Source organism: Saccopteryx bilineata, chromosome 2, assembly GCF_036850765.1.
Source record: "Saccopteryx bilineata isolate mSacBil1 chromosome 2, mSacBil1_pri_phased_curated, whole genome shotgun sequence".
Taxonomy (NCBI): domain Eukaryota; kingdom Metazoa; phylum Chordata; class Mammalia; order Chiroptera; family Emballonuridae; genus Saccopteryx; species Saccopteryx bilineata.
Genome location: NC_089491.1, coordinates 35904510 through 35922697, shown reverse-complemented (window position 1 = coordinate 35922697; position 18188 = coordinate 35904510). Strand labels below are relative to the sequence as shown.

Sequence of the window (18188 nt, the reverse complement as noted above, 5' to 3'; positions counted from 1 at the left end):
GAGCCTACTTCCGGTGTTTGGGGGGGGGGGGGTGTCTCACCGTGGGATACTAGAGCCTTGCACAAATGGTTCCGTGGGAACAAAGGGAACTCCGCCGTCAGAAAGAAAAGTATTTTCCTTTCCAAAGTAAAACCTTTTTGGTTGTTAGAGAAGACATCTATTCACACTGTGGAAAACACAGAGAGTAAAAAGAAAATAAAACATATTTTCCACGCCCCTGTTTGTCTCCCTTGCTTAGCTGTCAGCTAGTTCTAGTTCTCATTATTTGCAACCCAGGTCTGGCACAAAATAGGTAATATCCGATAAATGGATATTAATATTTTAGTATTGCTCCCTAGACTTTTTTCCTGCAAATATACACATATCAAATGCACATTCTACATAATTGAGCTACTGCTACATAGCCTGGGAAAATCAGTAATTGCAATTAAGTCCTTGCTGCTACTTTTTACTTCAGGTGTATTCTGACATTTAGGGCCCTTACTTGAAATCACATTTTCCTCTGTTAACCGGTATCTCCAAATAGCTCTTGGTCAGATTCCCCAGCAAGGGTGAAAGCTGATGGTGACTCAGAGGGCTTGGCTCTGTTCATCTGTGTGTGTGTGTGTGTGTGTGTGTGTGTTTTCATCTTTTTAACACCTCTGCTTCCCATGTGAATTTTTAGATTTTTAGGATGATTAAGATAGATACTCTCTAGCATGCCCTCCAAATCTGGCAACATATTGATGAAACAACTGAATAAGAGGACAACTGAAATGTTTGTTTTTCAGATTTATTTATTTTTTTTAGATTTTATTTATTCATTATTAGACCGGGGGGGGGGGCAGGAAGCATCAACTCCCATATGTGCCTTGACTGGATAAGCCCCATTTTGAAGCAACGACCTCAGTGTTCCAGGCCAATGCTTTATCCACTGCACCACAACAGCTCAGGTCAGTCAGATTATAAGAACTGATCTTGGGGCAGTTACCTTGGCAGAAAGGATGGTGCAGTTTCTTTTTCTCTCCTTCCCACTCCAACCCAACTCCAGAGGGTCTGGAACTGTAGGTATTTGGTGACCAAGATTACCTCGATTGTGACTGGCCCATGGCCATGGCGGAAGGGTGTCCAATGACTTCTGATCTGGGCTAGGTCAAAAGGGAAATCAAGAAGTGATTCTGAGATTGACCTTCCCACACCCATTAGTAGAGGAGATGCTGGAGGAAACTGGGCTAAGGAGCTTCATTAAGTCCATTTCCCTGTGGGGGTGGCACATGGACATCCATCTCCCTCATTCATTAGTCAACAGATGAAACCAGCCAGACACCTGGAATAGGTCCTTCAGCAGGAAACCTGAAGTTTGGGCTGCAAAGGGCGGGTCATCAGGGCCACACGAGCCAAGCCCTTCACCGCGTGCTGAGGGCAGGACAGAGGGCTGGGCGAGGGAATGCTCTTGGCCCTTCCTTGTGCCACGTGATGCCATGTCAGTGCCTTTCGGCATCGGAGTCTTACGGCCACTGGTGATAGAGTGTACAGAGGGCCTGGGTCAGGGTGCAGAGCTTCGGGAATATGAGGTTCGCCCGCCTATGGTGGGTTGGAAATCTAGGCCACGAGCAAGTGCTCAGAGCCTCGCCTCAAGTTGCCGCCCTTGGCTTGAGAGATGAGAGGTCCCGCTCTGGGGTCCCTTGGGGTCATGGTTATGAAGTTCGCGTTTCAGTACTGAGCGTGCTGCCTTTTCTGGTTGTGAGAGTGGCCCCATCAATAGGGGAATGCACGCCTGACCAGGCAGTCGCGCAGTGGATAGAGCGTTGGACTGGGATGCCAAGGACCCAGGTTTGAGACCCCGAGGTTGCCAGCTTGAGCGCGGGCTCATCTGGCTTGAGCAAAATAAAGAATGCTCACCAGCTTGGACCCAAGGTCGCTGGCTCAAGCAAGGGGTTACTCGGTCTGCTGAAGGCCCATGGTCAAGGCACATATGAAAAGGCAATCAGTGAACAACTAAGGTGTCACAAAGAAAAACTGATGATTGATGCTTCTCATCTCTCTCCGTTCCTGTCTGTCTGTCCCTGTCTATCCCTCCCTCTGACTCTGTCCCTGTAAAAGAAAAAAAAAAAAAATAGGGGAATGCAGAGGCCAGAGCTGGGCAGTCGCGGTGCACCTTCTGCAGCTGAGACCACGCCCCTCCCTCAACCCGCCCTCGGGGGCTTCCTGGCTAGTGGGTCTTGTTTGGGGGTTCACAGTGAGCTAGCAGCATTGTCATCAACTGCTCGGAAGTGCACCACCTCATTTTTGAGTATTTTCTTTAGGAAACTACCATACTGTCCTTAGAAAATGTTGGAACAGACTATGGCTTTCCATACTCTTTCCCAGAATTTCCTCTTTATTAATCTTTGTTAATTTAGAAGTTGGAAAAGTGGCATCTCTCGGTTGCTTTTCTTCGTTGATTAGTGATATTGGGCTGTTTTTCCCTTTCAATCTGCAACACTAGTTGAGCTGGGGAATCAGCTGAATCATGGCCCCTTGTGCTAGGGGAGTTCACTGTCTCCACATGAAAATACCAGATGTTATGGTTGCTGTAACAGTCTGATCAGAGTGTCAGCTCTGAAATTACAGACCATGAAATGGTCACCTCTACGTGCGAGGAAAGTAGGGGTCAGGCCAAAAGATGTACTATTTGATGAACCTTTAACATCTTTTAGTTCACTGGTTTCTAAAAATTACAAATCAACTACATGCTGATTTATATATAGAAGTTAATATCAAAAGAGACCATGTAGCCTGACCAGGCAGTGGTGCAGTAGATAGAGCATCGGACTGGGATGCAGAGGACCCAGGTTCGAGACCCTGAGGTCACCAGCTTGAGCGCGGGCTCATCACCAGCTTGGACCCAAGGTTGCTGGCTCGAGCAAGAGGTTGCTCAGTCTGCTGAAGGCCCGCAGTCAAGGCACATATGAGAAAGCAATTAATGAACAACTAAGGTGTCATAATGCACAATGAAAAACTAATGATTGAAGCTTCTCATCTCTCCGTTCCTGTCTGTCTGTTCCTGTCTATGTAAAAAAAAAAAAAAAAAAAAAAAAAGAGAGAGAGAGAGAGAGACCATGTAAAGAATGTTAATATCTTTATTCAAGTAAAGGAATTAAACATAAATGCTCGGAATTATCACTGCACAAATGAACAACTACTTGGTACAGATGTTTTTATCACCAAGAATTCTGACTAGGAAAAACTAAAGAGAGCTTTAAAGATTATAGGAAGAGCGGAGATAAGGACCAGCCATTATTACCCCAATACTGAGACAGAGCACCCAAGGACAAGCCTCTTCCGCTTGGAAGAACTGATTGAGATCTTGTTAGAGAGGGCATGGCCATGGCTCATTAAATGGCGAGAAGTGACTGGGAATCTGTGCCAGTAGAACATGCTAGAAATCCACTCTCCAGAACTTGCTGGCACTTCAAGGGTGCTGAGAAAGCTATTCCTGGGGAGGTGTCTCCTGGAAGTGTGTTACCAAACTGCCAGATAGGGTGCTAGGGAATACTGATGGCTGAAGCTGCCCTAATGCAGGGGTATACCAAAAAGCACACTGGAGCCAGGAAGCAAAATCCATTCCTCCTGCAATGCCTCTGCAGGGCCTTCTACCTGTAAAGCTTATCTTCATGATACATAGCAAAGGCGCGGGGCAGCTGTCTTAGGCTTGCTCGCCAGGTTACCAGCTGCAAGCACTTTGCCTGATTGGTGAGTGGGTGCATAGCAGCACCATGTGTGTATGGTTTATATAAGGCTATGGGTGCTTGGGCTCGACAGAGTTTGGGGATCGTGGATGGCGGATTGCCTGCCCGCCACTGTGAGGAGCCATTTTGCTGTCTGTCTGCCTGATAGGCGGTTTCCCCTGCCTGTGTGCTTGTCTGCCATTGCGAGACTTTTTTAAGTGGGATGGCCCAATGCTTTCTGGCTCTGCAGTTTCTCTACCGTCTACCTGAATCCTATGTGAAGCTGCCTGGCCTCTACCACTGGCATTACAAAAGGAAAACAATTTGAAGGCCCAGATTGCCTGTCCAGGTGGTGGCACAGTGGATAGAGCGGCAGATTGGGATACAGAAGACACAAGGTTGAAACCTCGAGGTCTCAGGCTTGAATATGGCTCATCCAGCTTGAGCTCAGCTTGAGAGAGGGGTCACTGGCTTGAGCATGGGATCATAGACATGACCTCATGGTCACTGGCTTGAGCCCAAAGGTCACTGGCTTGAAGCCCACGGTCGCTGGCTTGTCCAAGGGGTCATTAGCTCTGCCATAGCCCCCCCCCCCCATCAAGGCACATTATGAGAAAGCAATCAATGAACAACTAAGATGTTACAACAAAGAATTGATGCTTCTCATCTCTCTCCCTTCCTGTCTGTCTATCCCTATCTGTCCCTCTCTGTCTCTGTCACAAAAAGCCAGATCAATTTTCTCACAGCAGGCAGTGAAGGTTGAGTTTAGAGCTTAGCAGAAATACATTAATAACTAGCCCAAGGTGTCCTGAGGTTGTAAGATCAACAAACTCATTAATGATCACAATAAAGTAGAGGCTTCCCAGATAAATTCTATAAACATTTATAGAATTAATGCCCATTCTTTATAAACTCTTCCAACTCATTCTATGAGGCCAGTATTACCCTATATCAAGCCAAAGCTATCATAGGAAAAGAAAACTACAGATCAATATCCTTTATGAATATAGATACAAAAATCTTCAACATTGCCTGACCAGGCAGTGGCGCAGTGGCTAGAGCGTCGGACTGGGATGCGAAGGACCCGGGTTCGAGACCCCAAGGTCGCCAGCTTGAGCACAGGCTCATTTGGTTTGAGCAAAGCTCACCAGCTTGGACCCAAGGTCGCTGGCTTGAGCAAGGGGTCACTCGGTCTGCTGTAGCCCCTGGTCAAGGCACATATGAGAAATCAATCAATGGACAACTAAGGAGCTGCAACCAAGAATTGATGTTTCTCATCTCTCTCCCTTCCTGTCTGTCTGTCCCTATCTGTCCCTCTCTCTGACTCTGTCTCTGCCACAAAAAAAAACAACAAAACCCCCCCAAAATACTAGCAAACTGAATCCAGCAGCATATTAAAAGGATTATATTCCACAGCCAAATGAAATTTAATCCCAGGATTTTAACATCTGAAATCAATTAACGTAATATACCATATCAATAGAATAAAGAACAAAAACCACACTAACATCTCGATAAATGCAGAAAAATCATTTGAGAAAGTCCAACCCCCCATCATGATAAAAAAAAAAACACCCAATAAACTAGGATTAGAAAAGAACCTCCTTGCCTGACCTGTGGTGGCGCAGTGGATCAAGCTTCAACCTGGAACGCTGAGGTCGCCAGTTCAAAACCCTGGGCTTGCCTGGTCAAGGCACGTATGGGAGTTGATGCTTCCTGCCTCTCTCTCTCTCTCTCTCTCTCTCTCTCTGTCTCCTTTAAAATGAATGAATAAATAAAAATAATTTAAAGTATACTTAAAAAAAAAAGAAAAAAAGAAAAGAACCTCCTCAACATATAAAGGAAACCTACAAAAACCCCACAGCTGAAATCATACTTAATGGCAAAAGACTTAAAGCTTTTTCCCTAAGATAGGAACAAGACAAGGAAGTCTCTCCCTCCACTGTTATTCAACACTGTACTGGAGAGTCTATTCCCAAGGTTGAGGGTCATTAGTCTTTATACCCCCGACCTTCCCTCATGACCCAACATGAGTGGAGACCTTGCAAACTGTTCTCCATGGGCTTCTGTTGCTAGCCCCAAGATAACTTCAGGACAGGTACATCATCCCTTTTGCCTTGCTGAGAGCCTCCTGCCTAGTTGCCAGACCTTTGTTTGTCCAGGATCAGTTTCTCTCTCTAGTGACCATAGGGTATACCATCACACCATGGTTTCCAAACTATTCTATTTTGAGGTATTTAGTGGTTTCCAGTATTTTGCTTCAGTAAGGGTAATGATTATTAGTATGGTCTTTGGAATCCAATACATTTGGATTCAGATTCCAGCTTTACCAATCTCTAGCTGTGAGACCTTGGGGAAGTCACTTTGCCTCTCTGAGCTTGGGTTCCTTTGCCAATAAAATGGGGGTGGTAATAAAATTACTACTTCCTAGGGCAGTAAAGGGACAATTATCTGAGTTACACTTTTTTCATAATAAAAGATTTGAGATTTGAATCCTTGTGTACTAAGAGTTTCTGAGTCTTGGTTCTGATATTTTTGATGCCATAGGTGTTTAGAGAAAGAGGCACTTATATTTAGAGTGATTAAAGAAGAATTCTCGGGGACCCTGGCCGGTTGGCTCAGCGGTAGAGCGTCGGCCTGGCGTGCGGAAGTCCCAGGTTCGATTCCCGGCCAGGGCACACAGGAGAGGCGCCCATTTGCTTCTCCACCCCTCCCCCTCTCCTTCCTCTCTGTCTCTCTCTTCCCCTCCCGCAGCCGAGGCTCCATTGGAGCAAAAGATGGCCCGGGCGCTGGGGATGGTTCCTTGGCCTCTGCCCCAGGTGCTAGAGTGGCTCTCGACGCGACAGAGCGACGCCCTGGATGGGCAGAGCATCGCCCCCTGGTGGGCGTGCCGGGTGGATCCCCGTCGGGCGCATGCGGGAGTCTGACTGCCTCCCCGTTTCCAGCTTCAGAAAAATTAAAAAATAATAAAAAAAAGAAGAATTCTCGGTAGAGATGGTGCTGGGCCAGAGTTCCTGGTTTGCATTCCACTGGACTTGATCAAGATATCATCTGATTTGGAATGGTGTTGGTGCTAACTTGGACTTGGTGAACATGTTAAGGACACTACTCTTTTATGGATTCTTGCTGTATTGGCCAAGAGCTTGCTTAAAGGCCTTAATCACTGTAAAAAAAAAAAATAGAAGACTGGATAAAGAAGATGTGGCACATATACACTATGGTATACTACTTAGCCATAAGAAATGATGACATTGGGTCATTTACAACAAAATGGTGGGATCTTGATAACATTATACGAAGTGAAATAAGTAAATCAGAAAAAAACCAAGATCTGCATGATTCCATACATTGGTGGGACATAAAAACAAGACCAAGAGACATGGACAAGAGTGTGGTGGTAACGGTGGGGGGGGGGGGGGGGGAGAGGGGAAGGGGAGGGGGAGGGGCACAAAGAAAACTATTAGATAGAAGGTGACAGAGGACAATCTGACTTTGGGTGATGGGTATGCAACATAATTAAATGACAAGATACCTGGACATGTTTTCTTTGAATATATGTACCCTGATTTATTGATGTCACCCCATTAAAATTAATAAAAATTTTAAAAAAAGATAGTCATGGGCAAGTAAAGTGTGGCATAAGGAATACAGTAAAAAATACTGTAATAATTATCAATGGTGTCAGACGGGTACTAGATTTATTAGGGTTATCACTTCATAAGATATATAAATGTGTAATCACTATGCTGTATACCTGAAATTAATATAAAATAATATTGTATGTCACCTGTAATTGAAAAGTAAAACACTACTTTAAAAAATAATAATAAAAATAAAAATCCTTGAACATAAAAAAAAAAAGATATCATCTGAAAATTTTATTTTGCTCTGCCTTTGCCCCTTTAATCTAACCTTGGATTTTTTCATTAATGGCCTTTTCATTAGACCTCGTGTTTTACTGGCTGTATGTTCATGAGCAGAGTTTCTGCTTTTGGACTGTGTGCGTCCTTGCAGGTCTGTATGAATTGGAGAAACCCTGACCTCCCTGCTTGAGAAAAGGCAGTGCTGCAGTTTGTACTTGCTATTTCCCAAGCTGATGACATAATATATGGCCATTTAAAAAAGCTCAAGGTGCACGGCTTCTAATGAGAAGATGCCTGGGAAATAGCTACTATTTCAGCTTTTTATGCCACAACCAGCTGCCTTGCTTATTTTGTCCATCTTGCTCTTAACAAAAAATTCTATTTGATGGGCATAACCAATAATGTTAAAGACATCATGAGTTAATCTGCTCTCTCCACCCCCCACCCCAATATAAAAGCTTGAATGGAAAAGCCACTGTCTACATTCCAGGCATGTTGCATTAGAAGCCATCAGTTGGGAAGTAGTTTTTTTTTTTTCTTAAAATTTTTTTCTTCTTAGACATTGATAAGAGTGTGGTGGTTACGGGGGGGAGGGGGGAATGGGAGAGGGATAGGGGGTGGGGAGGGGCACAAAGAAAACAAGATAGAAGGTGACAGAGGACAATCTGACTTTGGGTGGTGGGTATGCAACATAATTGAACGACAAGATAACCTGGACTTGTTATCTTTGAATATATGTATCCTGATTTATTGATGTCACCCCATTAAAAAAATAAAATTATAAAAAAAAAAATTTTTTTTTCTTCTTTTTCAAGTAAGAGGAGGGGCAATAGAGTGACAGACTCCTGCATGTGCCCCAACCAGGACTCGCCCAGAAACTCCTGTCTGGGGCTAATGCTCTGCCCATCTGGGCCATGCTTGCAACATGAGGTGGAGGCTCCAGGGAGCCATCCTCAGCACCCAGGGCCAATGTTCTCAAATCAGTTGAACCATGACAGCAGGAGGAGAGAGAGAGAGAGAGAGAGAGAGAGAGAGAAGGGGAGGGGTGGAGAAGTAGATGGTTGCTTCTTCTCTGTGCCCTGATTGGGAATTGAACCTGGGATATTCACACACTAGGCCCTTGGCCGGCAAACTGTGGCTTGCGAGCCACATGCGGCTCTTTGGCCCCTTGAGTGTGGCTCTTCCACAAGGAGTACTCCACCTTAATTAAGTTAATAACAATGTACCTACCTATATAGTTTAAGTTTAAAAAATTTGGCTCTTAAAAGAAATTTCAATCATTGTACTGTTGAAATTTGGCTCTGTTGACTAATGAGTTTGCCGACCACTGCGACTATGCTGATGCTCTATCACCGGGCCAACCAGCCAGGGTCAGGAAGTTGTTTTTAAAAAACATGTAGTCATTAGATAGGGAAGAAAGTAAATAAATTTGCTTCCTGCTTACTTGATGAGATATATCCTAAGTGTTGGGGGTGGGGTATCCAGGGACGTGTGATACCTGGACCCAGGGGAAACCTCTGCCAATTGTTTGTTGTAATCTAAAAAGAACATCAGGAGCAAAGGAGTTCAGAGGATGCTTTAGCAATTTTCTTTACCTTTTTTTTTTTTTTTTTTAGAGAGACAGACATACAGACGGATAGGAAGGGATGAGAAGTATCAACTCATAGTTGTGGCACTCTAGTTGTTTGTTGATTGCTTTCTCATATGTACCTTGATGGAGGGGGGGCTCCAGCTGAGCCAGAGACCCCTTGCTCAAGTCAGCAACCATGGGCTTAGCCAGCGACCTTTGGGTTCAAGCCAGCAGCCATGGGGTCATGTCCATAATCCCACACTCAAGCTGGCAACCCCATGCTCAAGGTAGTGAGCCTGCATTCAAGCCAAATGAGTCTATGTTCAAGCTGGCAACCTCGGGGCTTCAAACCTAGGACCTCAGTATTCCAGGCTGACGTTCTATCCATTGCACCACTGCCTGGTCAGGCTAGGCAATTCTGATGAACTGATATCTGTGAATTTCAGGAACTTAGGTTGAAATGTTTTATTTTTTATTTTTTTTGGCTTTCAAAACAGTGTTACATAGAAATTGATCTATATAGATTGTGATTGGAAATCAAACCTTGTTAAAATGGTTGTGTTTGAATACTCTTACAGGCAGTGGGTAAATAGCAACAGGCACAGTTAAAGTTCTATCTTTAGTGCTTTCTCAATTAGTTAACCTCCAGTGTTTTTTGTTGTTGATGTTTGTTTGTTTGTCTCTAGCTCCCCACTAACTCCTGGCTGGATATACATGCTGCTTCCTGCAGACAGAAAGGCTTTGGCTTTGATCTGTGCAGTAGCTGGGAATTGGGTAAATATGCTGCTCACAAAAATAGGGAGTATTTAAAAATGAATATGAAGCGATAAAATATCCCCTAATTTTTGTGAGCAGTGTATTTAGGGCACCAATATGATTCGTTCTCTGTACAGGCCAGGGCTTTTTTTTTTTTTTTTTTTGTATTTTTTCCGAAGCTGGAAATGGGGAGAGACAGTCAGACAGACTCCCACATGCGCCCGACCGGGATCCACCCGGCACGCCCACCAGGGGCGACGCTCTGCCCACCAGGGGGCGATGTTCTGCCCCTCCTGGGCGTCGCTCTGCCGCGACCAGAGCCACTCTAGCGCCTGGGGCAGAGGCCAAGGAGCCATCCCCAGCGCCCGGGCCATCTTTGCTCCAATGGAGCCTTGGCTGCAGGAGGGGAAGAGAGAGACAGAGAGGAAAGCGCGGCGGAGGGGTGGAGAAGCAAATGGGCGCTTCTCCTATGTGCCCTGGCCGGGAATCGAAACCGGGTCCCCCGCACGCCAGGCCGACGCTCTACCACTGAGCCAACCGGCCAGGGCCCAGGCCAGGGCTTTTTAGTGCTGAAGTTACCCGAGTCCTTGGACTTTCAGGCTGAGTAGGCAGTATACTATTGTACATCATTTACTGTGTGTGAACTGCACATACCATAGTAATTTCTTGCCCTCCTAGCTGATCTCAGTGTTAAGTGAGGGATAACAGTACACAATCATACCCAGCCTCCTTGTCTTGTCAGGCCCACTCATCCCCAAGCACACACTCACAGTCAGTGACAACTACAGACTGTCGCACATGGTGCCCAGATGCTAATTGTTCCACACAGGCCTGGCCCTGGGCATCCTCAGTAGCACCTGCAAACCTAGTCGGTGTTCCCGCTTTCGTGGTCCCCAGCGGATGATGGCCGAGGGGCGGTGCGGGTTTCCCAGCCGGCGGGGTTAGGCCGCCGCGCGCCGGAAGTGGCTGTGGGAGCGGGAGCACTGAGCTATAGGCCGGCGGGGCAGCGGCCGGCAGTGGGGCCGGGGTTGTTGGCCATGTTTCCCTTCGGGCCAGGTAGCCCCGGAGGGGACCCGGCAGCTGGACCCCGGGCTGAGGATCCGGCACTTTACGGGGGCCGGGCGGCAGCCGCCGGGCCGCTGCCTTTCCCGCCCGTGCTGCCCCAGCCTGGGGCTGACGCAGCCCCTCCGTCGCCGTCCGGGAGCCCTCGCTGCCCTGGCGGCCCCTCGCTGTTCCCAGCTGCGCGCGCGGGGGAGCTCGGGCGGTCCGGAGCTCTGGAGTCCTCCGCTGCTTCCGCCCAAGGAGAGTCGCCACAGCCCTCCCCGCCGCGCCGGCCACCCGGGCCCGACTGCAGGGCCGGGAGCCGGGGCCGGCACGGCCTCAGCCCCAGCCTGGGTGGCCCCGGCGCCCGGCTGTTTGGGTGGCTGCGAGAGCGCAGCCTGGGCCGCGGGCTGTTCGTGGACCCGGCGCGGGACAATTTCCGCACCATGACTAACCTCTATGGTTCCATCCATCCCGCGGACTCGGTGTACCTCAGCACTCGCACCCACGGGGCCGTCTTCAACCTCGAGTACTCGCCCGACGGGTAAGCGCGGCCCCTCGGAGGGCGGGTACCCGCCTCCGCCTGGCTGGGCTGCCCAGGGCTCGCTTGCTCGGCCCGGACTGGGGTGTGCGAGTCCGCTTGGGGCCGCTGGCCTTCGTGCCCCTGTCACTGTCGGAGGCCCCATTGGCCCTTGGGTTAGGCCGCCCGGGGCCCCATTTGCTCACGTTCCAAACGCCCAAGCTCTGTGTAGGAGAAATTGCTGAACCCCAACAGCAGTCTGGCAGAACCAGCCTAGGACAAGAATCTTCAGGTACACAGTAGATGCTCAGTAAATACCCTGAATAAATGCCCATTCTTTCCCTGTCACTCTCACCTAAGCTTGTGTCAGGGGTAGGAAGCCTGCAGATGCCTTGTACCCTGTGCCTGACCTGCCCCCAGGGGACAGGTATTGCTTTCCTTGGCTCCAGTAAGATGCTAAGACACTGCCCACATGAAGGGCAGTGAAGTTTCCAGGCTATCGACATGCTTTTGTTCAGGGGGTCCAGCTTTTTTTCTGGCTGATTAAATATTTCATGCTTGTCCTTGATTTACTTTGGGACAGTGTTTAAAAAATGTCTTCTTAAATCTTTGTGAGTACACAAACAAGTTAAACGGCAATCAATGGAAAAAATTTACACACAGTTCCGCCATGAGACATAGTTAATATAATCCTTATCCAAAGCCTCTTGATTTCCAGTCATTTGTGTAGTCATTCATTCCCTCATTCAGCAAGTAATTGTGACTGCCTGTAAGTTCCAGATGCAGAGGTCCCAAGTGATATCAAAACCAGGTAATGGCACTACCTTCATTGAGGTTGGGACCAATTATTTCAACTAAATATTAATAATCATACTAAATAATTCATTATGTGTATTTACAAATTGAGAATAGAGTGTTTCAGGTTTTCCTGAGGAAGTAACACTTAACACAGATCAGAAAAATGAGATAAGTTAGTCAGGATAAGGTTGGGGAGAGGATAGAAGTATTTCAGATGGAGGAAATGGTATGTCAAAAGATCTGTGGCTGGAGGGGCAGCACATCACGTTAGAGAAGCTGAAAGACAGTAGGTTAACAAAGCAAAAAATGTTGCTGTTGACCTAAAATAGTCTAGGAAGGAGCAAAGCAACAATCTGGAGTCAGAGTGAGCACTCATTTCATTTCACTGAGCAAATGCTTCCTGCTTAATTATTCTTGGTGCTTGGATCTCCTTAGAGCTTGGATGGAACTTGTAGCAGTGAATGTTCATTTGAATACAGGGAGAATTACTGAGAGAAGTTTTGTTACAGTTTATCCATGGAACCTCCTTTCTCTTCTCCTTCCTCTAACCAAGACCTGTTCTTAAGGCTCCTCCCAACATACTTCTAGTCTGTTCCTCATAAACATTCAGTTCCTCTCTTCTCCATATCACAGCTCCTCTCCTCCCTACCTCCTACCTATTTTGTCAGGCCTTCAGAAGTAGCCATTTATACTCTTTGGAAGTGGGATTATAGGTAGAGGGTGAGAGGGATAGAATGAGTTATAAAAAGTAAATTCCATTGACAGTAATATTAGAATGAGGAATATATTATTAATAGTTCTTGTTTGAATCTGGACTACATTTTTTCATAGAAACATTTATGTAAATGGTAGTTAGATACTCTGATATTTAAAACACAATAATTCAATAATGTTTAATTATTCAATAACATATACTTATTATAGAAATCCCAGGCAATAAATGAGCAGAAGGAAGCTAAACAAAACTTATGATCCCAGAGAGTAATTGGATATCCTAGGAAATTTTTTCTTTGTGTATATATAATATATTTAAATATAATCATGGAATTATGCTGTTTTCTAGCCTGCTTTTTTCCCCATACAATTTATTGTGAATTACCTATGTTAATAAACCTATTTCTATAACATTATTTAAATTTTTCATTAGTTTAAATAAAATATAAACAAATATTTTAGAGGTATGTCCTTATGATAAATGCCTGAAATGAATTAAAGGTTATGAAGATTTTGGATACCTATTATTAAATTGTTCTCTGTGAAGACTATACCAGTTCTCAATTCTGTCACTTAGGAAAGTGCCTGTCTCCTTATACCCTTGCCAGCATTGCATATTGCTATTCTTTTTCATCTTTGTCAAGGTGATAAGTGAAAATAGTTCAGTGTTTTCATTTTTTATCATCTTACTACATCTATTAATATATTCCAAACTTTTATAGGACTTAAAGTAATATTTAGAAAAATTCTAAATATCTGTGTTAAATAAGATAATTTCTCATATCCTTCATTTATATGAGTTAAATCAACTTACTGTGTCCTATAACCACTGTTACTTAAAAGACTTCTCAGTACAGAGAAGGAGAGGTGACATTGAAGGTAAGAATTAAAATTATAAATTTAATAGAGGCAGGGCTAGGAAGAATTTGGCACTAAAAAATAAATGAAAGGATACATGGATTAGAAGATAATTTCTAAAGAAGTCCAAAAATGTTTTAAGCAATAGCAGTATTGTCAAAATAAGTGAGTGTGTTTCCTTCTAAAATGACATTGTGGAAAAGGAAATTTGATGTTAATAGATGAGATAGATAATAATATATGGGACTTTCTCAAGCAATTCCTCTATGAGAATACATTAGGCACTGCTGAAGAGAGAATAATGTATTGAAAAATAGAAGTGGGTCTGACCTGTGGTGGCACAGTAGATAGTGTCAACCTGGAACATTGAGGTCGCCAGTTTGAAACCCCAGTCTTGTGTGGTCAAGGCACATATAGGAGTTGATGCTTCCTGCTCCTCCCCACTTCTCTCTCCCTCTCTCACAATGAATAAATAAAATCTAAAAAAATAGAAGTGAAGTAATTATTCAGAATGTAGACAACAGACACAGAGATTGAAAATACAAAGGTTTAGTGACATGGAGAGAGGGAAAAGCATACCATATACCATATTTGGCTAGTTTCTGAAGAAAATGAGATATATAATTGGGGCAAAAACCTGTTTGAAGAAATAATATCTCAGAACTTTCCAGAATGAAAAACACTAAGCCATGATTTTAGAAGCCCAACACTCCGAAGTAGGAATTATCCCCTAAACATATAGTGAAACTGCAAGACAACAAATATAAAATCTTAAAACCTAGAGAAAAAGACCTTCAAAGAAGTGGCTTTGAAGGCATTTAGTTATCATTAATAGTGTAAATCAGAGGACAGTGATGATTATTTTTAGTATGCTGGGGGAAAAAGCCCTGTCAATTTAGTTGTCTATATCCAGCAAACATGGGCTCTTTATTCTTGTCAAGAACAAAGGTGAAATAAATATCTATTCACATAGCCTGACCAGGCAGTGGCGCAGTGGATAGAGCGTCAGACTGAGATACAGAGGACCCAAATTTGAAATCCCCAGGTCGCTGGCTTGAGCCAAAAGGTTGCTGGCTTGAAGCCCAAGGTTGCTGGTTTGAGCAAGGGGTCACTTGCTCTGCTGTAGCGCCTGGGTCAAGGCACATATGAGAAAGCAATCAATGAACAACCAAGGAGCCGCAACAAAGAATTGATGCTTCTTGTGTCTCTCCCTTCCTGTCTGTCTGTCCCTATCTGTCCTTAGAGTGAGTTTGCCACCACACCTTCAATAATGGAATTCTAAGTTCAGAAAGAAGAAAATGGAAGGTCTGAGATGGTAAAAGGAATGAAGAACAAAGGAAATGTAAAATATATTTGTAAAACTAATATTTTGGGGGGATTAACAAAGATGGGACTAAAATAGAAGGCAACAATAATAGATAAATGGATGCTCTAAATTCCTTAGTTCTTTTTTGAGGAGAGAATTATGATATATTAATGTTAGGGTTTAATAAGTTTAGTACACATTAAAATTTGCAAGGTAACCACCAAAAGATAAGAGAGACTCTATTATTCTTAGACTAGTAGAGGAAAAATGGAATTTTTAAAAATTTGAAAAGAGAAAGGGAAAGATAAAATGGAAAAGGCATAACAAAAGCACAAAGAATGGCTAAAAGTAAGTCCACATATTACTAGTTATAATAGACATAGAAATACTAAATGTTCAAAAGGATAGAGAAAGATTATTTACACACATTTTTATTTTTTTTAATATCCTTTTATGTTAGGATTTTAATTTTATTTATTTCTTTATTTTTACGAGACAGAGTGAGTCAGAGAGAGGGATAGACAGGGACAGACAGACAGGAACGGAGAGAGATGAGAAGCATCAATCATTAGTTTTTCATTGCGCGTTCTACACCTTAGTTATTCATTGTTTGCTTTCTCATATGTGCCTTGACCGCAGGCCTTCAGCAGACCGAGTAACCCCTTGCTGGAGCCAGCGACCTTGGGTTCAAGCTGATGGGCTTTTGCTCAAACCAGATGAGCCCGAGCTCAAGCTAGCGACCTCGGGGTCTCGAACCTGGGTCCTCTGCATCCCAGTCCGACGCTCTATCCACTGCGCCACCGCCTGGTCAGGCTTTACACACATTTTAAACAAAAGAAAGCGGGTGACCTATATTAATGTCATATGAAATAGGCTTTCAGGGGGAAAATTACTAGAAATGTAAGGTTACTTCATTTTTAAAAAAGCTCCATTTACCTGGACGATAACACAGTTCTGAAATTGAATGACTCTTTTAGACTTAAAATATAGACATAAAAAATTTCTAACTTTGCCTTGGCCAGGTAGCTCAGTTGGTTAGCATGTTTTTATGGTATGCCAACATTGTAGGTTCAATCCCCTGGTCAGGGCATATACAAGAATCAACCAGTGAATGTATAAATAAATGGAGCAACAAAATCAATGTTTCTCTATCTCTAAAAAAAGAAATCAATAAATAAAAATTTATAAAAATTTTTTAATCAGTAACTTCAAGGGAAAACAGACAAATTTATCATAGGGGAAGATTTTCACACATCATACTGTACTACAGTTAATTAGATAAATACAAACATAAGGATGCACAAGATAAAAACAACATTACTTAAAACCTTGCTCTAAAGGGCATATGTAGAATGCTACATTCAGACCTGATATTCAGCTGGTACACATTGGTTCAGCCGTACCTGTTGTTAAAATATTGATGTATGTCCATAGTAGTTAAATAGTTACTGCCCCAATCCTGTTGAGTGCCCTCCTGATGTTTCAGCACCTTCCATGAGACCTCCTAGAATAATCCTTTATATAGTAACTAAAGAGTTCAGAACTGGCACAGCAAGCTGCCAGCAAACATCTCACTGGAGAGCTATAGCGTCCAATCTGATTGCTCCTTACCCATGCCAAGTACTCTTCCACACACAAAACAAAACCATAAGCAAATGCCCAGTGACCGTTTGGCTCTCTTAGTGTGGGGCTGCCTGCTTTTATCAGGCACTCTCCTACTTTCATATGGTCATTTGTGAGAACTGCAAGCTCTGGGGAGATCCAGAGAAATGAAGGGAACAGTCAAATAAAAGTACAGTGATAGTACTATTGCAGGCACCATCCAAACATATGAACTCTTGGCATAGTGTGCACTACCATGGCAGGATAGAATTTACAGCTGATGAATGAGGCCTAAGGGGATGGTTTATGGATAAATGACCCCTAGGATGCAAATCTGTAATTTTATCATTCTTACTGAATTTCACCCTTATTTAGTGGGATATGTTTGTACCAGCCCACCAGAGGCATTAATAATACTAATTTTATTAATGAAAATGACTGCCAACATAAATCTCTGTACCAGACACGTTTAGTTGAGAGAATTCAGAAGCAGAAATGTCATATACAAAGGATATGTACCCTGGCTTATGCTTATAATTGCCATATTACATTACCTCTTATCTGGGCTGAGGGATTATGTTTGATATAATTAAAGATGGTATATCAATAAATTACTTTTATGACTTAGTTATTAATTGCATGCATAAAATTAGCAGCAAGCATTATAAAAACTAAAAAGATTTAATATACTTACTGTTACTTCAACAAAAGTTAGAAAGAGGATTCAGCCCCATGAACAATTCTATTGAGGCTAATAGTGATTTCTTTAACTTATCAAATTACGTAATGACTATTTAATGTGGAAATTCTTGGAGGAGCTTTTCTATGTCCAAGGTTTAGATAAGGGTATCTGGATCAAACAAGATTGTAGCTACAATTTCCAAAAATTAATAAATGATTGGAAGTTACTAGAATAATTTCACGAACAATTTGAGTTAAAACTAATATCATTTGGCAAGCATATTTATAATCTACAGATTTAAATATTTTAATTTTATTTATATCTTAATTTGTTACTAATGAATGTTTAACATTTTTATGTATTTATTTATTTATTTTTGTATTTTTCTGGAGTGAGAAGGGGGGCAGCAGACAGACGGACTCCCGCATGCGCCCGACTGGGATCCACCTGGCATACCCACCAGGGGGCGATGCTCAGCCCATCTGGGGCATTACCCGGCTGTAACTGGAGCCATTCTAGTGCAGCTGAGGCTGAGGTGGTGAAGCCATCCTCAGCGCCCAGGCCAACTTTGCTCCAATGGAGCCTTGGCTGCAGGAGCGGAAGAGAGAGATAGGGTGAAAGGAGAAGGGGAAGGGTGGAGAAGCAGATGGACACTTTTCCTGTGTGCCCTGGCTGGGAATTGAACCCGGGACTTCCACACGCCGGGCTGACGCTCTACCACTGAGCCAACCGGCCAGGGCCAAATGTTTAACATTTTTTAATATCACACTTGACTATATGTAACATTTG

General features: G+C 43.8%; 1 protein-coding gene across 3 annotated transcripts in view; it reads left to right on the top strand.

Annotated features, from left to right (window-relative positions):
- Window positions 1–10849: 10849 nt before the first annotated feature.
- The window catches only part of DCAF10 (DDB1 and CUL4 associated factor 10), a 57797-nt gene continuing 50458 nt past the window's right edge, over window positions 10850–18188 (top strand). For all 3 annotated transcript variants that reach the window (XM_066256703.1, XM_066256702.1, XM_066256704.1), the window contains exon 1: window positions 10850–11463. In XM_066256703.1, the coding sequence (XP_066112800.1) occupies window positions 10916–11463 (548 nt within the window). In that variant the 5' untranslated portion in view covers window positions 10850–10915. The remainder of the gene's footprint in view (window positions 11464–18188) is intronic.